This window comes from Hemiscyllium ocellatum, chromosome 38 (genome assembly GCF_020745735.1).
Source record: "Hemiscyllium ocellatum isolate sHemOce1 chromosome 38, sHemOce1.pat.X.cur, whole genome shotgun sequence".
In the NCBI taxonomy this organism is placed as follows: domain Eukaryota; kingdom Metazoa; phylum Chordata; class Chondrichthyes; order Orectolobiformes; family Hemiscylliidae; genus Hemiscyllium; species Hemiscyllium ocellatum.
Genome location: NC_083438.1, coordinates 31691739 through 31715792, shown reverse-complemented (window position 1 = coordinate 31715792; position 24054 = coordinate 31691739). Strand labels below are relative to the sequence as shown.

At 54.4% G+C, this 24054-nt stretch overlaps 1 protein-coding gene across 1 annotated transcript; it reads right to left on the bottom strand.

The window, feature by feature from the left end:
* Nucleotides 1-389: 389 nt before the first annotated feature.
* On the bottom strand, nucleotides 390-15819 carry LOC132833959 (cobalamin binding intrinsic factor-like). The gene is made up of 8 exons (XM_060852656.1): nucleotides 15634-15819; nucleotides 13099-13248; nucleotides 10106-10261; nucleotides 9045-9205; nucleotides 6852-7038; nucleotides 3822-4008; nucleotides 2126-2244; nucleotides 390-1550 (listed from the first exon to the last, which is right to left on the bottom strand). The coding sequence occupies exons 1-8, from the start codon at nucleotides 15776-15778 to the stop codon at nucleotides 1489-1491; spliced, it is 1167 nt and encodes a 388-aa protein (XP_060708639.1). The 5' UTR covers nucleotides 15779-15819; the 3' UTR covers nucleotides 390-1488.
* Between the last annotated feature and the right edge of the window lie 8235 nt (nucleotides 15820-24054).

The following is a 24054-nucleotide window of genomic DNA, read 5'->3' as shown; positions in this document are numbered from 1 at the left end:
GCTGGAGGGGGTTACAGAGATAGGGAGGGGGTGTAGGGGCTGGAGGGGGTTACAGAGATAGGGTGGGAGTGTAGTGGTTGGAGGGGGTTACAGAGATAGGGAGGGAGTGTAGGGGCTGGAGGGGGTTACAGAGATAGGGTGGGAGTGTAGGGGCTGGAGGGGGTTACAGAGATAGGGTGGGAGTGTAGGGGTTGGAGGAGGTTACAGAGATAGGGAAGGGTGTAGGGGCTGGAGGGGGTTACGGAGATAGAGATGGGTGTAGGGGCTGGAGGGGGTTACAGAGATAGGGAGGGGTGTAGGGACCGGAGGGGGTTACAGAGATAGGGAGGGGTGTAGGGGCTGGAGGGGGTTACAGAGATAGGGTGGGAGTGTAGGGGCTGGAGGGGGTTACAGAGATAGGGTGGGAGTGGAGGGGCTGGAGGGGGTTGCAGAGATAGGGAGGGGTGTAGGGACTGGGGGTTACAGAGATAAGGTGGGAGTGTAGGGACTGGAGGGGGTTACAGAGATAGGGAGGGGGTGTAGGGTCTGGAAGGGGTGACAGAGATAGGGAGGGGTGTAGGAGCTGGAGGGGGTTGCAGAGATAGGGAGGGGTGTAGGAGCTGGAGGGGGTTGCAGAGATAGGGAGGGGTGTAGGGACTGGAGGGGGTTGCAGAGATAGGGAGGGGTGTAGGGACTGGAGGGGGTTACAGAGATAGGATGGGAGTGTAGCACTGGAGGGGGTTACAGAGATAGGGAGGGGTGTAGGGGCTGGATGGGGTTACGGAGATAGGGAGAGGGTGCAGGGCTTGAGGGGGTTGCAGAGATAGGGAGTGGGTGTAGGGGCCGGAGGGGGTTACAGAGATAGGGAGGGGGTGTAGAGGCTGGAGGGGGTTACAGAGATGGGGAGGGGGTGTAGGGTCTGGAAGGAGTGACAGAGATAGGGAGTGGGTGTAGGGGCTGGAGGTGGTTACAGAGATAGGGAGGGGTGTAGGGTCTGGAAGGGGTGACAGAGATAGGGAGGGGTGTCGGGGCTGGCGGGGGTTACAGAGATAGGGAGGGGTGTAGGGTCTGGAAGGGGTGACAGAGATAGGGAGGGGTGTCGGGGCTGGCGGGGGTTATTGCTTTCCGTCACAGGCGTTCCCTGGTGGTGAGGTTTATATTGCAGTGAATATTGGGCCGGAAGTCTGTGATTGTCTGTGGAGGGTGATCAAAGAGAGGGGACTTGTGTACATTTGTGATGTGGGTAAGAAGAGTTTGCATAAACTGAAGAATTGAGAGGGTGGGGACAAGGGAGCACCAAGGCCACAAGGGAGGAATGGTGCAGATTTGGCATTAATCACAAGGTGAGTTGAGAAAGACAGTGTTTTTCAGTTATTTTTAGAGACACTGAGGTTCATCTCAGATCTGAGGTCTGAGTTAGGTGTGATTTCCGAATAACTTCGAGGCAAACTGGGATGGTGCAGGAGGATGAATCTCGATTTCCCAGCCCGAATCCCTCCCAGTTCCTGATCAGTACTGGGTGTAGTTTGCAACGATGCGCTCCTCGTCTTTGGGCTTGTAATCGCCAATACCTGCCAAGCATACAGACGAACAACATCAAGGGACTCTCTCTCAACATAGAAACACCATCCTCAGAACAGCGGGAAGGGAGAGGAAGTGAGTGAGAGAGAGGTGGGAGGTGAGAAAGAGAGAGAGAGATATTCATGTGGAATACAGTTGTGTAGAAGGTATATCAATGGGTTAAACAGCAGTTTTGTTTCTGGATTTTAAAAAATTCTATTTACAGGATTAGAGCATTGTTAGTTGGACCAGCAATTTGTTACCCATCCTCATGGTAAGTTAAGAGTTAACCATATTTGCTGTGGGGGTGGAGTCACATATCCGCCAGACCAGGTAAGGACAGCAGTTTCTTTCTCTGAAGGACATTACTGAGCCAGATTTCTGGCAATTGACAATAGTGTCATGAATAATATTCTCGAGTACAGGAGTTGGATTACCAATGTTATTTATCTGTCATTAATTCAGTTCTGAGGAAAGGTCACTGGACGCGAAACGTTAACTCTGATTTCTCCCCATCGATGCTGCCAGACCTGCTGATTTTTTTTCCCCCCGAGCTGTTTCTGTTTTGGTTATTGTCCGTTCCTACCTTGACCCAATGGTTCAGTGCCGCTCAGGAGCTGCCAATAGGTTCTGTTTTCGGTGGAAGCTGTTAGGTTCCGAACGGTGGTCAGAAGTGGTCCCCACTGTGTGCTTGTGACATTAAAGCTGGAACAGGGAACGAGGCATCGTTCAGAAACAGCAAATGCAGAAACATGGGAAACAGATGCAGGAGGAGGCCATTCGGCCCTTTGAATCTGCCCCACCATTCAATAGGATCCTGGCTGATCATTCAATGTCAGTGTCCCATTCCCACACTCTCCTCATACCACTTGGTCCCTTTAGCCACAGATGTCACACCCAGCTCCCTCTATCTAATGAACTGGCCCCAACAGCTTCCAGTGGGGGACAATTCCACAGGTTCACAACGTGGATGAAGAATGTGGTGAAGAAATTCTCATCTTTTGTTCCAATTGTCCTGTCTCTCCCTGGTTGCATCAATCTCTGTCTGTCTCACTCGCTCTCTCTCTCTCTCTCTCTCTCTATCTCTCTCTCTTCAAATCTCACTCCTTCTGAAATGTTAATTGTGGTGTGATCTATCAGATGCAAACGCTGGTGATTCAGACAAGATGTGGGAGAGACAGAAATGGACAGGAAATGCAACTGATCAGACAAATCGGGAACAATAAAACATTAGGGCGATCAGGAGAAAACAGAACTGGAGAATTGCTGCTCGAGATCATGAGATTCAGAAAGAGACAGAGAAAGGGAGGGAGAGAGAGAACAAATAAAGTTGGAGGGAGACAGAAATAGAGACAGGTCATGACATGCAAACGAAAACAGAGTAAGAGAAAGGGAGACATGAGATAGAGAGGCAGAGAGACACAGAACATGACATAGGGTGAAAAGGAGAAAAACAGCGAGGTAAGACAGAGAGAGAGAGAGAGATAGATAAAGGTGACAAAAATAGAGAAGCAATAACGAGCGAATGAGAAAGAGACAAAGATGAGAGAGACACAGAGATGGAGAATGAGATAGAGTGGGAGACAGATGCGGAGGAAATTAGAGACAGAAAAAGAGAGAGAGGAAGAGATAGAGATCGAGTGGGGGAGAGAGAGAGTGTGACAGAAGAAAGGGGATGGAGAAAGATGGAGAGGGAAGTAGAGAGATAGGAAGAGACAGATATGGGGGGGGAGAGACAGAGACAGACAGAGAGGGAGAGAGAGAGAGACTCAGAGAGAGAGACAGAGATGAGAGACAGAAAGAGAACATGAGAAATAGAGAGAGTAAGAAAAAGAGGTGAGACAGACAGATGAAAGAGATAGAGAGAGGGAAACAGAGAATGACAGAGTGAAACAGAATGGGAGCTGAGTGTGACTCAAGCTTCAGGACCTTGATATTGGGGCGAAACCGGGGGTAAAATTCCAATAGTCTCCTCCCTTGTCCAATCAAGGATATTGGGCCGAGACATTCCTGATCCGGGGAGATTCAGTGTCAGAGGGTGGGCAGATCTGGAGCCTCAGGAGATCACCAATGGGAGAACTGGAAGTGGAGATCATTCTCCTGCCTTCCCAGTGAACCCTGGGAGATGTCTACACCTTCCTGATGAAGGGCTGATGCCCGGAACATTGATTCTCCTGCTCCTCGGATGCTGCCTGAGCTGCTGTGCTTTTCCAGCACCACACTTTTCGCCTCTGACTCTCCAGCGTCTACCCGGCAAGCACCTCCTTCACAGTAGGCCCTACCTGAATCGATCGGGATACAGATCCCGGGCCTTCTCCAGAACCCGGATCAGGGGACTTCCCGCCAGCACGGAAACATTCACGGCGTCGTTGAAGGAATGGGTCAGTCCGTCCACAATGTTGTACTCCACCGTGATGGGGACAGCCTGGGTAGTGGGAGGTGGGGATGTAGTGGTCACCGTCAGGTTACCTACAGAGAGAGGGGGGCAGAATGGCGTAGGAGTGAGGAACCTCAGCTGCCAGACCAAACACAACTCAGAACACCAGTGTTAAAATGAGGTCAGACAGCACGGAAAACAAATCTTTCTGGTACAACTAGTTCATGCCGACTAGAATCCCAAACTCAGTTGACCTAGTCAGAATTAATGGTCCATGATTATCAATCTTTTATTGATGGAACGTCCTGACTCCAAAAATGCCCATCAATCCTTCCTCATCAATCCGGACATATTTACACTCTGTGTTAGCCACAGTCGTGGATGCACAGGTGACCGGACGTATCTCACCAATGCACCACCTAATGAGATAATACCTCCCTGGAGTTGTACAGGGAGGCCTCACATCTCAACACCAGATGTCATTCTGGGATCACTGGGTGTTGGGACCTGACAGGAGGATAGCTGTTTCTTCACTTCAGTGAAGGCTACGGCTGACCCTTTTCTCGGGAATTGTCGCAAAATTGCAGGATGGAGGCCGGGTTGTCTCGGAACTTTCCGGAATCATCTCCCAGCCCACGAAATGGCCCAAGCTCAGGGATAGACAAGGGAGCCCGGGCGCAGTGGATCGCCTTCACTATCTCTCCCAACAGGTGAACCCTCCCGCGTGAGAATCCCGAACTGGGGAAGGATGGGGAATCACCAGTTAGAGCCAGAAAATCGCAGAACACGATAGTCGAGAGTGGAGTGCTAGAAAAGCACAGCCGATCAGGTAGCATCCGAGGAGCAGGAGAATCGACATTTCGGGCATAAGCCCTTCCTCAGGAGTGAGAGTATGAAAGGGGCCCTTTGGCCCATCAAGTCCACACTAGCGAAAAACCATTCCCAGTCTATGCTAGTCTCACACCCTTGAATGCTATGACTTTCCAAGTGCCCACCGAAGTACTTTTTAAAGGTTGTGAGATCTCCTGCCTCAACACCCTCCCAGCACTCTATTCCCTGAAAACCCTCTGGGTGAGGGAACATTTCCACAACGCCCGCTTAATCTCCTGCCTTTCACTGTCAGATTATTCCCCACCCATCCCGGATTCCTGACCATTTGGGAACAGCTTCTTTCTGCCCACCCTGTCCATGCTCCTTGGAAAGATCCAAACCGACACATGAGGCTCCCCACCACAACCTCTCAGTTAAACAGAAAGGGTCACCCACTGAGCACTAAAGGGAGGAGAATTCTTTACTCAGACATGGTCCAAACCATGTAACTCTCGTTCTCAAAACATCAAGGAAGCAGAGGTTTCCGCTCACTGTAAGACCAGTGCTGAGGGAGTGGGCACTGTCGGAGGGTCAGTGCTGAGGGAGTGCCGCACTGTCAGAGGGTCAGTGCTGAGGGAGTGGGCACTGTCGGAGGGTCAGTGCTGAGGGAGTGCCGCACTGTCGGAGGGTCAGTGCTGAGGATGTGGGCACTGTCGGAGGGTCAGTGCTGAGGGAGCGCTGCACTGTCAGAGGGTCAGTGCTGAGGGAGCGCTGCACTGTCAGAGGGTCAGAGCTGTGGGAGTGCTGCACTGTCAGAGGGTCAGAGCTGAGGGAGTGCTGCACTGTCGGAGGGTCAGTGCTGAGGAGTGGGCACTGTCGGAGGGTCAGTGCTGAGGGAGTGCCACACTGTCGGAGGGTCAGTGCTGAGGGAGCGCCGCACTGTCGGAGGGTCAGTGCTGAGGGAGCGCCGCACTGTCAGAGGGTCAGTGCTGAGGGAGTGCCGCACTGTCGGAGGGTCAGTGCTGAGGGAGTGCTGCACTGTCGGAGGGTCAGTGCTGAGAGTGGGCACTGTCGGAGGGTCAGTGCTGAGGGAGTGCCGCACTGTTGGAGGGTCAGTGCTGAGGGAGTGCCGCACTGTTGGAGGGTCAGTGCTGAGGGAGCGCCGCACTGTCGGAGGGTCAGTGCTGAGGGAGCGCCGCACTGTCGGAGGGTCAGTGCTGAGGGAGCGCCGCACTGTCGGAGGGTCAGTGCTGAGGAAGCACCGCACTGTCGGACGGTCAGTGCTGAGGGAGTGGACACTGTCGGAGGGTCAGTGTTGAGTGAGCGCTGCATTGTCAGAGTCAGTGCTGAGGGAGCGCCGCACTGTCGGAGGGTCAGTGCTGAGGGAGTGGGCACTATCGGAGGGTCAGTGCTGAGGGAGTGTCGTACTGTCGGAGGGTCAGTGCTGAGGGAGCGCCGCACTGTCGGAGGGTCAGTGCTGAGGGAGCGCCGCACTGTCGGAGGGTCAGTGCTGAGGGAGCGCCGCACTGTCAGAGGGTCAGTGCTGAGGGAGTGGGCACTGTCGGAGGGTCAGTGCTGTGGGAGCGCCGCACTGTCGGAGGGTCAATGCTGAGGGAGCGCCGCACTGTCGGAGGGTCAGTGCTGAGGGAGCGCCGCACTGTCGGAGGGTCAGTGCTGAGGGAGCGCCGCACTGTCGGAGGGTCAGTGCTGAGAGAGTGGGCACTGTCAGAGGGTCAGTGCTGAGGGAGTGCCGCACTGTCAGAGGGTCAGTGCTGAAGGAGTGCCGCTCTGTCAGAGGGTCAGTGCTGAGAGAGTGCTGCATTGTCTGCGATACTCTGTATTATATAAGATATTAAACTGAGGCCCTCCTGCTGGATGGGGAAGACCCAGTGGCAATGCTGGGAATGAGAGGAGGGAGAAAGTATTCCAAATGGAGCCCTGTGTCCAACCGTTGTTCCATTACTGAGCACCAAAACTAAGCGTGTGGTACCACTCATGGGATCTTGCTGTGCACCTCTGCTTGCTGCGCAGAAAGAATGATTGCCCTTGGATCTGAATTGCGTTGTGTGCCCTGAGGTACTGAACCATAGCTGAGCGTCCGATCTCCAGCTCTCCAGAGACTCACTGCGGTCGGCCGTGCAATTCAGCTCCCTCACATCCAGGTAGGTCCGACACTCCAGCGACGGAGTGATTTGCGATGCTGCCTGAGGATTGGAAAAGGATCCTTCACGAATGGCGCTGAGGAGCCTGTACATGGACTTGGTCTTGTTCCATTGGACGCTGGGGACCAAGTCTGAGTTGGCAGAGAGGGCCTGGGGAAAACAGAGGGCAGACGGTGTCAGTGAAGTGGAAGACAGATGATGTGCCAAGGAGATCATTTGTGCATTACCCCTCCTCCCACACTGCCCATCCACCCTTCATCTCACCTTCTCAACATCTCCTCCTGTCCCTGACCCTCCCTCATGTGTTTATCTCGCTCCCCCTCCCATTACATGTATTAATATAATTCATCTCAGCACCTCACACCTTCGGGAGGGAAGTACTAATGAAGCAAGACAGATATGAGAAGTTTTAAAAAAAAGATTTCACTCAGCAAATACCCAGAATTACCTTCCTGTTTTCCCCACAACCCAAAATACCCATTATTTTTCTCAGTCAAAGGGCTGAAAGTTTTAACTAGTGCAGTTATATATTGACAGTTTATGAATGTTTACTTGTTGCTAGAGTCTATTATTTGGAATAAATACGAATTTTTGCTCAGCACAGATAGCAGATCTGCACTTTCTTTCACTCTGGTGTGATAAGACACGTACATTGGGGAAGCTTGCGTATTTTATATAATCTTTCATTTGAGACATGACCCTGACAACTGTGGGACCTAAGGGAGATTCAACTACCCCAGTGAGATATAACCTTGCCTAATCATTAGATTTTCTCAGTGTTGGTACTGACCAAAAATGTATTCAATTGTGTTTATTTCACTTTCTCTTCATATGTGGATCAGAACAGTGCACAGTAATTCCCAGAGTGATATGGGGATCAAAACAGTGTACAGTAATTCCCAGAGCGATATGGGGATCAGAACAGTGTACAGTAACTCCCAGAGCGATATGGGGATCAAAACAGTGTACAGTAACTCCCAGAGTGATATGGGGATCAGAACAGTGTACAGTAATTCCCAGAGCGATATGGGGATCAGAACAGTGCACAGTAATTCCCAGAGCGATATGGGGATCAAAACAGTGTACAGTAATTCCCAGAGCGATATGGGGATCAGAACAGTGTACAGTAACTCCCAGAGCGATATGGGGATCAGAACAGTGCACAGTAATTCCCAGAGCGATATGGGGATCAAAACAGTGTACAGTAACTCCCAGAGTGATATGGGGATCAGAACAGTGTACAGTAACTCCCAGAGTGATATGGGGATCAGAACAGTGTACAGTAACTCCCAGAGCGATATGGGGATCAGAACAGTGCACAGTAATTCCCAGAGCGATATGGGGATCAAAACAGTGTACAGTAACTCCCAGAGTGACATGGGGATCAGAACAGTGCACAGTAATTCCCAGAGCGATATGGGGATCGGAACAGTGCACAGTAATTCCCAGAGCGATATGGGGATCAGAGCAGTGTACAGTAACTCCCAGAGTGATATGGGGATCAGAACAGTGTAAAGTATCTCCCAGAGGTACATGGGGATTGGAACAGTGTACAGTAATTCCCAGAATGATATGGGGATCAGAACAGTGTACAGTAACGCCCAGACTGACGTGAGGTTCAGAACAGTGTACAGTAACTCCCAGAGCGATATGGGGATCAGAACAGTGTACAGTAACTCCCAGAGCGATATGGGGATCAGAACAGTATACAGTAACTCCCAGAGCGATATGGGGATCAGAGCAGTGTACAGTAATTCCCAGAGTGATATGGGGATCAGAACAGTGTAAAGTATCTCCCAGAGGTACATGGGGATTGGAACAGTGTACAGTAATTCCCAGAATGATATGGGGATCAGAACAGTGTACAGTAACGCCCAGACTGACGTGAGGTTCAGAACAGTGTACAGTAATTCCCAGAGCGATATATGGATCAGAACAGTGTACAGTAACTCCCAGAGCGATATGGGGATCAGAACAGTATACAGTAACTCCCAGAGCGATATGTGGATCAGAACAGTGTACAGTAACTCCCAGAGCGATATGGGGATCAGGACAGTATACAACAACTTTGTGAAGGTATAGGTTTGAGATCCAGTGGTGTGAATGTCTCAGATGGAGTGTATCTGTGTTTGTGGTTTTGTGTTTGTGTGAATTACCTGGATTGCCAGTCCTGTACTGTAGATGTTGCCGATGATACCATCATCCTTCACTTGGTGAAGGATCTGGTTGAGGACTTTGTGGAGAGCGCTGAAAGTGCACTGTGTGTTGGGCTTGCCTTTCACACACCTCAAAGCCAGTGCAGCTACGGCTCCAGTATCTACATCAGAAGTGAGAATGGTGTCATACAGCTCCATCAACCCTCAGTCTTTTCAACCCTTATAGGTCGGCTTATTCGCACATTACACAGCGGGTATCTATTGGTACATCTTGCAAATATTGCAGTGCTTTGTCTCCTGATCCGTTACTGGACCATCTGTTATTCTCTTATTCCTGAGGAAGGGCTTGTGCCGGAAACATCAATCCCCTGCTCCTCGGATGCAGCCTGACCTGCTGGGTTTTTCCAGCACCACACACTTGACTCTGATCTCCAGCATCTGCAGTCCTCACTTTCTCCTATCTATTATTCCAGCACCAGTGTGTGTATGTGTATGTGTGTATCTGAATGTGCATCCCAATGTACACTTGTTCAGACATGACTGAGCATTTCTGTACTGTCGCCTGTATAAACCTGCATCATGTCCAGTTGTGTTTATATACAATTGTGTGCATACACATGCGTGCGTATGTGTGAAACCAGACACATGAGATAATCAGAGACTGTTGATAATCACAGACTGCAGATAATCACAGACAGGCGATAATCACAGGCAGGAGATAATCGCAGACAGGCGATAATCACAGACAGGAGATAATCATAGACAGGAGATAATCACAGGCAGGAGATAATCACGGATAGGCGATAATCACAGGCAGGAGATAATCGCAGACAGGAGATAATCGCAGACAGGAGATAATCACAGACAGGCAATAATCACAGACAGGAGATAATCAGAGACAGGAGATAATCACAGACAGGAAATAATCACAGACAGGCGATAATCACAGGCAGGAGATAATCAGAGACAGGAGATAATCACAGGCAGGAGATACTCTGAGGCTGTTGATAATCAGAGAGAATAGACAATCAATGAGAGGGGTCAATAGAGAGTATCCTTACCAACTGAGAATTCCTTGCCATATTTGAATTTGTCCTTCATTGCTGCCTCACAGAGGATCTGGACTGAGTCTTGTGGAAGTTCCCTTTCTAGCACGCAGAGTGTCAGCACATCCAGACTGACTTGGTAATAGTTAGTGAGAGGGAATGTGGTGTTCACTAAACAACACAACATCAACAATGGTTACGGATGCAGGCAGTCTGAGAATGACAGACAGAGGGACAGAAAGGCAGAGAGAGTGAGCGACAAAGAAGTGAGTAAAATAGCCTTTATAGTCAGGTGCATTTGAATGAATGCAGTAAAAAGTTTGTAATGTCTTAGGTACAGGGTACCTCGGTACAGAATACTCAAGTATCCTCCACCATCCACAATCTCATCACCTCTGACGATCTCCCACCCATAGCCTCCAATCTCATTGTCCATGGACCTCACACCACCTGATTCTACCGCCTACCGAAGATTCACAATCCCGACTGCCCCAGTCAACCCGTTGTCTCAGCCTGCGCCTGTCCCACCATGCTCATCTCTGCCGACCGTGACACCATCCTGTCCCCCCTTAGTCCAGGAACACCCCCCACCCTGTGTTCGTGATGCCACCCACACCCTCCTCCTCCTCCAAGATTTTCGTTTCCCCAACGCCTCATCTTCATCACGGACATCCAGTCCCTGTACACATCGGTCTGCCACAACGAAGGTCTCCAAGCCCTCCGTTTCTTCCTCTCATGCCGTCCCAACCAGTACCCCTCCACCGACACCTTCATCTGCCTGGCTGGACTGGTCCTCACCCTCAACAACTTCTCCTTCCAATCCTCCCACTTCCTCCAAACCAAAGGGGTAGCCATGGGCACCCGTATGGGCACCAGGTTTGCCTGCCTCTTTGTCGGGTATGCGGAACAGTCCATCTTCCGCAGTTACACCGGCACCACCCTCCACCCGTTCCTCTGCTATATTGGTGACTGTATCAGCGCCACCTCATACTCCCACGAGGTGGTTGAACAGTTCATCAACTCTACCAGCATCTTCCACCCCCAACCTCAAATTCACCTGGACCATCTTAGACACCTCCCTCCCCTTTCTGGATCTCTCCATCACCATCTCAGGCAACCAACTAACTATGGACATCTTCTACTAACCCACTGACTCCCACAGCTACCTAAACTACACCCCCTCCCATGCTATCTCCTGTAAAAATGCCATCCCTTATTCCCAATTCCTCTGCGTCTGCCGCGTTCCCAGGATGACCAATTCGACCTCAGAAAGTCCCAGATGGCCTCCTTCTTTAAAGATCACAACTTCCCTTCCCACGTGGTTGATGATGCCCTCCAACGCATCTCCACCACTTCATACTCCACTGCCCTTGAACCCCAGCCTTCCCAACACAGCAAGGACAGAGCCTCCCAGTCCTCACCTTCCACCCCACCAGTCTCTGTATATATTGCATCATCCTCCGCCACTTCCGCCCCCTATAGACGGATCCCACCACTAGGGATACATTTCCATCCTCACCCCTATCAGTGTTTCGCAAAGACCATTCCCTCATCAGATCCCCACTCCTGGCCCCTTTCCCTGCCACCACAGGAAGTGCAAAACCTGTGCCCACACCACTCCCCTCATTTCCATCCGAAAAGATCCTTCCACATCCGACATACACTCCCACATACGTCATCGACTGTATCCGTTGCACACGGTGTGGTCTCCTCTACATCGGGGAGACAGGGCACCTTCTTGCAGATTGTATCAGAGAGCATCTCTGGGACATCCGCACCAACCAACCCCACTGCCCCATGACTGAACACTTCAACTCCTCCTCCCACTCCACCAAGGACATGCAGATCCTGGGCCTCCCCACCTTAACCACCCGATACCTGAAGGAAGAATGCCTCATATTCCGCCTTGGGACCCTGCAACCACACTGGATTAATGTGGAATCAACCAGTTTCCTCATTTCCCCTCCCCTCACCTTACCCCAGTCCCAAGCCTCCAACTTGGCACCGCCCTCTAGACCTGTCCATCGTCTTTCCCATCTATCCACTCCACCCTCCTCTCCGACCTGCCACCTTCTCCCACACCTTCATCGACCTATCACATTCCCAGCTACCTACCCCCCAACCCCATCCCCCCTCCCATTTATCTCTCAGCCCTCACAGCCCACAAGCCTAATTCCTGATGAAGAGCTCTGACCTGAAATGTTGATTCTCCTGCTCCTCGGATGCTGCCTGACCTGCTGTGTTTTTCCAGCACCATACTCTCAACACAGAATACTTAAGTGCTTGTTCCAGACTTGGACAGAGAATCATAAATAAAGTTCAGGATTATAACAGAGAATACAGAAAGTTTTAAAATGTCCCTGATTTAAGAGCTGGAGTCAGAAAGAGCTAGAGACAGACAGAGAGCAGAAATAAATGAGACAGAGATGGCTCGCATGACTCCATCTATCTCTGCGAGTGCCTATACTGAACTGGGAATCATTCAGGAAATCTAGATGTTTGGGGTGTCACGGTGGCTCAGTGGTTAGCACTGCTGCCTCACAGCGCCAGGGACCCGGGTTCAATCCCACCCTCGGGTGACTGTGTGAAGTTTGCATGTTCTCCCTGTGTCTCAGTGGGTTTCCCCTCACAGTCCAAAGATGTGTAGGTTAGGGTGGATCAGCCATGCTAAATTGTCCCATAGTGCCCAGGGATGTGCAGGTTAGGGTGGGATTGGCCATAATAAATTGTCCCATAGTGCCCAGGGATGTGCTGACTCGGTGGGTCAGGTGGAGTACTGGGTCTGGGATGCCCGCAGAGGGTGGGAGCAGACTCAATGGCCTCTTCCTGCACTCTAGAGATTCTACCATGTAGAGAGAGCTCAGGATAGTTTCCAGCTTTATAGCAGAAATCCCCATAGGATCTAGGCCTGCCCTAGGAGTGGGTGATGGGGAGAGTGTGGAGAGAGCATTCAGTGGAAAGTGTGGGGTGTGCGGGCTCCCAGCATGTTAATATTTGGTGATATTTACCAATGTGTTTGATTTCCTCAGTTAATTTCTCCTGCAGTATCTCGATCAGGTCGATCCTGTCCTCTTTGTAGGAGACGTTGGCGGGATTGTTGCATGACGCAGCGATGGCCAGGGAGTACAGAGCGACCAAACCTGAGGAGAAGTTGTCACCTGATTGGTGAAGAAGAATAAACATACTGAGAGATCATAGCAACAGGCCGTTTGGCCCATCATAAGGATGGGAACCTCTTAGCCATGCTCTTCATCACACTGCTCACGAGTGCTCAGCCAACGTCCCCCTCCCCTTCCAAATAATCAATATTATTAACCTGGAGCGTTCCCTGTGGGAGGCAGATCCACATTCCCCTCCCTGTCCCCCCTCCTCATCCAGGGGGAAGTCTTCTCCCCGCGTTCCCCAGTTGGATTTCTTCCACCTTGTCATTCCATAGGGTTGTGGGCCCAACCATGTAACCAGTGATTAGCGCTTCTACCTCAGCACCAGGGACACAAGTTCGATTCCAGCCTCGGGCGGCTGTCCGTGTGGAGTTTGCATGTTCTTCCCGTGACTGCGTGGGTTCCCTCCTCCGGTCCAGGGAAATGCAGGCTGGGTGGATTAGCCATGGGGAATGTAGGGTTCCAGGGATAGGCTCTGGGTGGGATGGCCTTCAGTGCAGACCCGATGGCCCGAGTGGCCTCATCCACGACTGTAGGGATTCTCTGGTCTTCTCAAGGCCTGCCCGACAGGACCCTTGTGAGGTGACGGCTCAGTGGTATTATCATTTAATCGAGGCAATGTTCTGAGGGCCGGGGATTCAAATCCCCCCCCCCACAGTATATCTGAATTCAGATTCAAAAAGGACCCTGCATTTAATGGCGGGCATTTAATGAAATCATCGTCAACCATTGGGAAAAAGCCACCAGGTTCAGTTAGGGAAGGAGACCGCCATGTCTTTCCATGTCCGGCCTCCATGTTGTCCAGGAGTGGGGCAGTGGGATTGGTTTGAGATTGATACAGGATGTGGGGAGGGAGTGAGGCAGTGGGATTGGTTTGAGGTTGATACAGGGCTGTGGGGAGGGAGTGAGGCAGTGGGATTGGTTTGGGATTGATACAGGGCTGTGGGGAGGGAGTGGAGCAGTGGGATTGGTTTGGGATTGATACAGGGCTGTGGGGAGGGAGTGGGGCAGTGGGATTGGTTTGAGATTGATACAGGGCTGTGGGGAGGGAGTGGGGCAGTGGGATTGGTTTGGGATTGATACAGGACCGTGGGGAAGGAGTGGGGCAGTGGGATTAGTTTGGGATTGATACAGGGCTGTGGGGAGGGAGTGGGGCAGTGGGATTGGTTTGGGATTGATACAGGGCTGTGGGGAGGGAGTGGGGCAGTGGGATTAGTTTGAGATTGATACAGGGCTGTGGGGAGGGAGGGGGGCAGTGGGATTCGTTTGAGATTGATACAGGGCTGTGGGGAGGGAGTGGGGCAGTGGGATTGGTTTGAGATTGGTACAGGGCTGTGGGGAGGGAGGGGGGCAGTGGGATTGGTTTGGGATTGATACAGGGATGTGGGGAGGGAGTGGGGCAGTGGGATTGGTTTGGGATTGATACAGGGCTGTGGGGAGGGAGGGGGGCAGTGGGATTGGTTTGAGATTGATACAGGGCTGTGGGGAGGGAGTGGGGCAGTGGGATTGGTTTGAGATTGATACAGGGCTGTGGGGAGGGAGTGGGGCAGTGGGATTGGTTTGAGATTGATACAGGGCTGTGGGGAGGGAGTGGGGCAGTGGGATTGGTTTGGGATTGATTCAGGGCTGTGGGGAGGGGGTGGGGCAGTGGGATTGGTTTGAGATTGATACAGGGCTGTGGGGAGAGGGTGGGGCAGTGGGATTGGTTTGGGATTGATACAGGGCTGTGGGGAGGGAGTGGGCCAGTGGGATTGGTTTGAGGTTGGTACAGGGCAGTGGGGAGGGAGTGGGCTAGTGGGATTGGTTTGAGGTTGGTACAGGGCAGTGGGATTAGTTTGGGATTGATACATGGCTGTGGGGAGGGAGTGGGGCAGTGGGATTGGTTTGAGATTGATACAGGGCTGTGGGGAGGGAGTGGGGCAGTGGGATTGGTTTGAGATTGATACAGGACCGTGGGGAAGGAGTGGGGCAGTGGGATTGGTTTGGGATTGATACAGGGCTGTGGGGAGGGAGTGGGGCAGTGGGATTGGTTTGAGATTGATACAGGACCGTGGGGAAGGAGTGGGGCAGTGGGATTGGTTTGGGATTGATACAGGGCCATGGAATAAGAATAAAGACGGGGGAATAACTCTTAATCTTTTCAAGATTGGAGCATCTGTTGATGTCCTGTATTCCTGGTGGATACGGATTCCCAGCCTATTATGTCATTCCTGATGGATTTTCACCTTGATATAGCGAAGGGGAGGGATGGATGGGATTGGGTAAGAAGGGGCTAGGAGGAGGTTTAGTGTGAACGACAAATCCCAGCATGGAGCAGATGGGCCCAATGGACTGGACCAGTGTTCAGTCCAGCTGCCTTCCCCCTGGATCCCCAGGACGTACCGTGCTTCACCTTCTCGATGGCAGACACCTTCAGCTGTTGGAGGAGCACTCCCTCTGTGGGCAGGTGGTGGTCCCGGGCCAGTCGTAAGGCAACGTGGACGCTGGGGTTCGGGGGTCCCCCACTGGAGTTCACTGAATGGACCATGACCCACAGCGCGGAGTCGAGAGTTCCCCTCTCTGACTCGGGCAGGCCTGAACAAGGAGAGCGAGAGAGAGAGAGAAAAGGGGGAATCAATCCTCAACGGTCACGAAGTGGACTGCAGGTGGGTAAAAGAGAGGGGTCACCTCACCAACTGGAACTGTGCCACTCACATCACGGGGTCATTCAATCTCCCCATGACCTGGAAACAATCCCAACCTAATCCCACTGTCCCACTCGCCATAGCCCGGTACCAACCTCAAACCAATCCCACTGTCCCACTCCCTCCCCACATCCCTGTATCAATCTCAAACCAATCCCACTGCCCCCCTCCCTCCCCACAGCCCTGTATCAATCTCAAACCAATCCCACTGCCCCCCTCCCTCCCCACTGCCCTGTATCAATCCCAAACCAATCCCACTGCCCCACTCCCTCCCCACAGCCCTGTATCAATCCCAAACCAATCCCACTGCCCCACTCCCTCCCCACATCCCTGTACCAACCTCAAACCAATCCCACTGCCCCACTCCCTCCCCACAGCCCTGTACCAACCTCAAACCAATCCCACTGTCCCACTCCCTCCCCACAGCCCTGTATCAATCCCAAACCAATCCCACTGTCCCACTCCCTCCCCACAGCCCTGTATCAATCTCAAACCAATCCCACTGTCCCATTCCCTCCCCACAGCCCTGTATCAATCCCAAATTAATCCCACTGCTCCGCATTCTCCCCCGCCCTGTATCAATCCCAAACTTATCCCACTGTCCAGCTCTTTCCCAACAGCCCTGTAAAATTTCCCAATAGAATCTCACTGCCTCCCACCCCATAGCCTAGATAATAAGTGAAGCCAATCTCCAATTAAAGTTGGGCTGGAATGGGAGGCAGACACACATACACTCATGCACAACACGACCAAATGGGTGGCACAGTGGTTAGCACTGCTGCCTCACAGCGCCGGAGACCCAGGTTCAATTCCCGACTCAGGCGACTGTCTGTGTGGAGTTTGTACATTCTCCCCGTGTCTGCGTGGGTTTCCTCCAGGTGCTCCGGATTCCTCCCTCAGTCCAAAGATGTGCGGGTCAGGTGAATTGACCACGCTAAATCGCCCGTAGTGTTAGGTGAAGGGGGGAATGATTCTGGGTGGGTTGTGCTTCGGCGGGTCGGTGTGGAATTGTTGGGCCGAAGGGCCTGTTTCCATTCTGTAAGTAATCTAAGCTAATCAAATGTCAACTATTCCTGTTTGAGTTCATAAATGCAGGATTGTCTCAGGAAACAGGAATATTCGATTCACAAACTGTTACTCCCTCAGGAATTTGTGTGTGAAGTAATGACTCCCACCAGGGAGAGAAGAATCTTGCCAGATCCCGAAGAAGGGTCACACCCGAAACGTTCACTTCACCACCTCCTGATGCTGCCTGGCTTGCTGTGTTCCCCCAGCCTCCTGCCTGTCCCTCCTGATGCTGCCTGCCTTGCTGTGTCCCCTCCCTCCCTCCACTGACGCTCAGTAACAGCAGTGTGTACCATCCCCTCCCTCCCCCCACCCCGCTCAGTAACAGCACTGTGTACCATCCCCTCCCTCCCCCCCACCCCCCCTCAGTAACAGCAGTGTGTACCATCCCCTCCCTCCCCCACCGACGCTCAGTAACAGCAGTGTGTACCATCCCCTCCCTCCCCCCACCCCCCTCAGTAACAGCAGTGTGTACCATCCCCTCCCTCCCCCACCCCCCTCAGTAACAGTGTGTACCATCCCCTCCCTCCCCCCACCCCCCTCAGTAACAGCAGTGTGTACCATCCACTCCCTCTCCCCACCCCCCCTCAGTAACAGCAGTGTGTACCATCCCCTCCCTCCCCCCACTCCCCCCTCAGTAACAGCAGTGTGTACCATCCCGTCCCGCCCCCGACCCCCCCCAGTAACAGCAGTGTGTACCATCCCCTCCCTGCTCACACCCCCTCAGTAACAGCAGTGTGTACCATCCCCTCCCTCCCCCCACCCCCCTCAGTAACAGCAGTGTGTACCATCCCTTCCCTCCTCCCACCCCCCTCAGTAACAGCAGTGTGTACCAACCCCTCCCTCCCCCATCCCCCCTCAGTAACAGCAGTGTGTATCATCCCCTCCCTCCCCCCATCCCCCCTCAGTAACAGCAGTGTGTATCATCCCCTCCCTCCCCCCCACCCCCCCTCAGTAACAGCAGTGTGTACCATCCCCTCCCTCCCCCACCACCCCTCAGTAACAGCAGTGTGTACCATCCCCCCTCCCCCACCGACGCTCAGTAACAGCAGTGTGTACCATCCCCTCCCTCCCCCCAACCCCCTCAGTAACAGCAGTGTGTACCATCCCCTCCCTCCCCCACCCCCCCTCAGTAACAGTGTGTACCATCCCCTCCCTCCCCCCACCCCCCTCAGTAACAGCAGTGTGTACCATCCCCTCCCTCTCCCCACCCCCCCCCAGTAAGCGCAGTGTGTACCATCCCCTCCCTCCCCCCACTCCGCCCTCAGTAACAGCAGTGTGTACCATCCCCTCCCTCCCCCACCCCCCCTCAGTAACAGTGTGTACCATCCCCTCCCTCCCCCCACCCCCCTCAGTAACAGCAGTGTGTACCATCCCCTCCCTCTCCCCACCCCCCCCCAGTAAGCGCAGTGTGTACCATCCCCTCCCTCCCCCCACTCCGCCCTCAGTAACAGCAGTGTGTACCATCCCCTCCCTCCCCCCACTCCCCCCTCAGTAACAGCAGTGTGTACCATCCCGTCCCGCCCCCGACCCCCCCCCAGTAACAGCAGTGTGTACCATCCCCTCCCTGCCCACACCCCCTCAGTAACAGCAGTGTGTACCATCCCCTCCCTCCCCCCACCCCCCTCAGTAACAGCAGTGTGTACCATCCCCTCCCTCCTCCCACCCCCCTCAGTAACAGCAGTGTGTACCAACCCCTCCCTCCCCCATCCCCCCTCAGTAACAGCAGTGTGTATCATCCCCTCCCTCCCCCCATCCCCCCTCAGTAACAGCAGTGTGTATCATCCCCTCCCTCCCCCCCACCCCCCCCTCAGTAACAGCAGTGTGTACCATCCCCTCCCTCCCCCACCACCCCTCAGTAACAGCAGTGTGTACCATCCCCCCTCCCCCACCGACGCTCAGTAACAGCAGTGTGTACCATCCCCTCCCTCCCCCCAACCCCCTCAGTAACAGCAGTGTGTACCATCCCCTCCCTCCCCCCACCCCCCTCAGTAACAGCAGTGCGTACCATCCCCTCCCTCCCCCCAACCCCCTCAGTAACAGCAGTGTGTACCATCCCCTCCCTCCCCCCACCCCCCTCAGTAACAGCAGTGTGTACCATCCCCTCCCTCTCCCCCCCCCCCCCAGTAAGCGCAGTGTGTACCATCCCCTCCCTCCCCCCACTCCGCCCTCAGTAACAGCAGTGTGTACCATCCCGTCCCGCCCCCGACCCCCCGCCCAGTAACAGCAGTGTGTACCATCCCCTCCCTGCCCCCACCCCCTCAGTAACAGCAGTGTGTACCATCCCCTCCCTCCCCCCACCCCCCTCAGTAACAGCAGTGTGTACCATCCCCTCCCTCCCCCCATCCCCCCTCAGTAACAGCAGTGTGTACCATCCCCTCCCTCCCCCCACCCCCCCTCAGTAACAGCAGTGTGTACCATCCCCTCCCTCCTCCCACCCCCCTCAGTAACAGCAGTGTGTACCATCCCCTCCCTCCCCCCATCCCCCCTCAGTAACAGCAGTGTGTACCATCCCCTCCCTCCCCCCACCGACGCTCAGTAACAGCAGTGTGTACCATCCCCTCCCTCCCCCCACCCCCCCTCAGTAACAGCAGTGTGTACCATCCCCTCCCTCCCCCCACCCCCCTCAGTAACAGCAGTGTGTACCATCCCCTCCCTCCCCCAGCCCCCCTCAGTAACAGCAGTGTGTACCATCCCCTCCCACCCCCCCCTCAGTAACAGCAGTGTGTACCATCCCCTCCCTCCCACCACCGACGCTCAGTAACAGCAGTGTGTACCATCCCCTCCCTCCCCCAGCCCCCCTCAGTAACAGCAGTGTGTACCATCCCCTCCCACCCCCCCTCAGTAACAGCAGTGTGTACCATCCCCTCCCTCCCACCACCGACGCTCAGTAACAGCAGTGTGTACCATCCCCTCCCTCCCACCCCCCCCTCAGTAACAGCAGTGTGTACCATCCCCTCCCTTCCACCCCCCCCCCCCCCCCCCCCTCAGTAACAGCAGTGTGTACCATCTCCAAGACACTCTGCAGACACTCCCCAAGGCTTCTTAGACAGCACCTTCCACACCCACGGCCACTTCCACTTCGAAAGAGAAGAGTTGCAGTCCATGGGAACACCACCCCCTGCAGAGTCCCCTCCGATCCCCTCACCATCACAACTTGGAAATATATCACCGTTCCTTCAGTGTAGCTGGGTCAGAATCCTGGAATTCCCTCTCTCAGGGCACTGAGTGTCTATCCACGTGGACGGTAGCAATATAGGAATGTGATGCTGTCATCGGGAATTCGTGATTGGCAATGAAAACTAGCCAATGTTGGTAATACCACATCCGAGACCACCCAGCCTCAGTATTGAGTCGGTGGATGAGGTACATTATCATTCAGATTGACTTGTACATTTGCACGTCACCTGTATATCCACGGACACTCACTCACACACATGTTACACCCTTGTTTCCAGAGACTGAGAGCTACACAGCGAGAGAGAGAGAGAGAGAGAGGCAGCTACAGAGAAGCTGATAGAGGGAAGAGAGAGTGACAGACAGAGAGAGAAAAGATGGTAGGACATAGAGCAAGTCAGACAGAGTGAGAGAAAGAGGTTTGAGAGGACAGCAGAGAAAGGGATTGAGTCAGGCAGTGGATGGAAACGCAGGCAGATCTCGTGACACTGCAGGAGGAACAACAAAAGGTGAAGGAACGGTTCACAGAGTCAGGACAGAGGCAGCTACAAGAGACAAGGAGGGAGAGAGAGAGTGTGACAAGGTGGGGAGAGAGAGGTGGGGGGTGGAACTCAGAGAGGAGGCAATTGGTTGAGAAAGGGCAGGAGGTGAAAGAGGCAGCAGTTCTGAGATACAGTGCAGGAGAGGAAACAGAGGGGGTGAAGGATGGTGAGAGAGAGAGAGAGACACACACACACAGCCAAAGGGCAGTTCACTTACAGGCACCACCCAGAGAGGCCAGGAACACCAGCACCAGCAGTGTGCAGGGGGTCAGCTTGACCATTGTGGAGGAGGAGAGCACCAGCCCCACAGAAGGGATTCCTGCTGAATGTTTCCCTTCAGCCAGCGTACGGGACAGTGGGTGCTTTTGGAATATTTCAGCCAGAAGTAGCCCGAAGTGACTCGATGCCCAAAACGATGTGTGACACACCACAAGGCAGAGCTGGAATCTCACTGAAACTCGATCCTAAAGATTGCTCAATATCTTTAGTGGAAGGCAGAAGGAGCATTCAAAGAAATGAGCATCCTGTCCAGATATTGGGCAATATTGAATCGATCCACCCAGAACTAGAAAGGCAACTGGGAAAGGGCACTTCAGGCCATAATTAACAGCCATTGGACAGCAACGGAACCAGAGAGGGATGCTTCAGCGATGGTCTCACACACATTTCCAAAGGGATTGCTTTCCTGGCATCAACTGTTGTATTCCAGGAAAAGCAGCAAACCCATTTCCGCACAGCATGATCCCACAGACATCAACCTGATCTCGATCAGATCCCGGCTTCACTAACAACACTTACTTTGGTCATTTAGGTGGGGTACAGAGGGATCCCGAATCCTTCAGAATCGGGGGATAGGTTTACACAGTGGATTTGGATCACAGACTTGGAGGGGCCGAATGGCCCGATCCTGGGCTGTACATTTTTTTTGTTCCTTCTTCTCGTCTTCAGGAAGGAAATCATATTCAGACACAACACACTGGTTAGACCTGGGCCGTGGATTTTCTGAGAGATGGGAACACAGGAGGGAACATCCTCAAACTTCACGGGTGGGAAGTGGGCATTGCTGACTGGCCAGGGTTTATCAAACAGACGGGGTTTAGGTTCAAAAGCTCATCTTGAACGATGGAAATCTGAGATATTCAGCACTCCCTCAGCACTCACCACCCGACAGTACCCACTCCCTCAGCACTCACCACCCGACAGTACCCACTCCCTCAGCACTCACCACCCGACAGTACCCACTCCCTCAGCACTCACCACCCGACAGTGTGGCACTCCGTCAGCACTGACCCTCCGACAGTGTGGCACTCCCTCAGCACTGACCCTCCGACAGTGCCCACTCCCTCAGCACTGACCCTCCGACAGTGCCCACTCCCTCAGCACTGACCCTCTGACAGTGCGGCACTCCCTCAGCACTGACCCTCCAACAGTGCGGCACTCCCTTAGCACTGACCCACCGACAGTGCACTCCCTCAGCACTGACCCCCCGACAGTGCCCACTCCCTCAGCACTGACCCTCCGACAGTGCGGCACTCCCTCAGCACTGACTCTCTGACAGTGCGGCACTTCCTCAGCACTGACCCTCCGACAGTGCGGCACTCCCTCAGCGCTGACCCTCTGACAATGCGGCGCTCCCTCAGCACTGACCCTCCAACAGTGCGGTGCTCCCTCAGCACTGACCCTCCGACAGTGCACTCCCTCAGCACTGACCCACCGACAGTATGGCACTGCCTCATCACAGACCCTCTGACAGTGCAGCGCTCCCTCAGCACTGACCCTCCGACAGTGCCCACTCCCTCAGCACTGACCCTCTGACAGTGCGGCGCTCCCTCAGCACTCACCCTCCGACAGTGCGGTGCTCCCTCAGCACTGACCCTCCGACAGTGCGGCACTCCCTCAGCACTGACCCTCCGACAGTGCGGCTCTCCCTCAGCACTGACCCTCCGACAGTGCGGCGCTCCCTTAGCACTGATCCTCCGACAGTGCGGCTCTCCCTCAGCACCGACCCTCCGACAGTGCGGCTCTCCCTCAGCACTGACCCTCCGACAGTGCGGCGCTCCCTCAGCACTCACCCTCCGACAGTGCGGCGCTCCCTCAGCACTCACCCTCCGACAGTGCGGCGCTCCCTCAGCACTCACCCTCCGACAGTGCGGCGCTCCCTCAGCACTCACCCTCCGACAGTGCGGTGCTCCCTCAGCACTGACCCTCCGACAGTGCGGCACTCCCTCAGCACTGACCCTCCGACAGTGCGGCTCTCCCTCAGCACTGACCCTCCGACAGTGCGGCACTCCCTCAGCACTGACCCTCCGACAGTGCGGCTCTCCCTCAGCACTGATCCACCGACAGTGCGGCGCTCCCTCAGCACTGACCCTCCGACAGTGCCCACTCCCTCAGCACTGACCCTCCAACAGTGCGGCGCTCCCTTAGCACTGATCCTCCGACAGTGCCCACTCCCTCAGCACTGACCCTCCGACAGTGCGGCGCTCCCTCAGCACTGACCCTCCGACAGTGCGGCGCTCCCTCAGCACTGATCCTCCGACAGTGCGGCACTCCCTCAGCACTGATCCACCGACAGTGCGGCACTCCCTCAGCACTGACCCTCCGACAGTGCGGTGCTCCCTCAGCACTGATCCTCCGACAGTGCGGCACTCCCTCAGCACTGATCCACCGACAGTGCGGCACTCCCTCAGCACTGACACTCCAACAGTGCGGTGCTCCCTCAGCACTGACCCTCCGACAGTGCGGCACTCCCTCAGCACCGACCCTCCGACAGTGCCCACTCCCTCAGCACTGACCCTCTGACAGTGCGGCGCTCCCTCAGCACTGACCCTCCGACAGTGCGGCACTCCCTCAGCACTGACCCTCCGACAGTGCACACTCCCTCAGCACTGACCCTCCGACAGCGCGGCACTCCCTCAGCACTGATCCTCCAACAGCGCGGCTCTCCCTCAGCACTGACCCTCCGACAGTGCGGCTCTCCCTCAGCACTGACCCTCCGACAGTGTGGCGCTCCCTCAGCACTGACCCTCGACAGTGCGGCACTCCCTTAGCACTGATCCTCCGACAATGCGGCGCTCCCTCAGCACTGACACTCCAACAGTGCGGCGCTCCCTCAGCACTGACACTCCAACAGTGCGGTGCTCCCTCAGCACCGACCCTCCGACAGTGCCTGCTCCCTCAGCACTGACCCTCCGACAGTGCAGCACCCCCTCAGCACTGACCCTCCTACAGTGCGGCAGTCCCTCAGCACTGACCCTCTGACAGTGCCTGCTCCCTCAGCACTGATCCTCCGACAGTGCAGCGCTCCCTCAGCACTGACCCTCCGACAGTGCCGC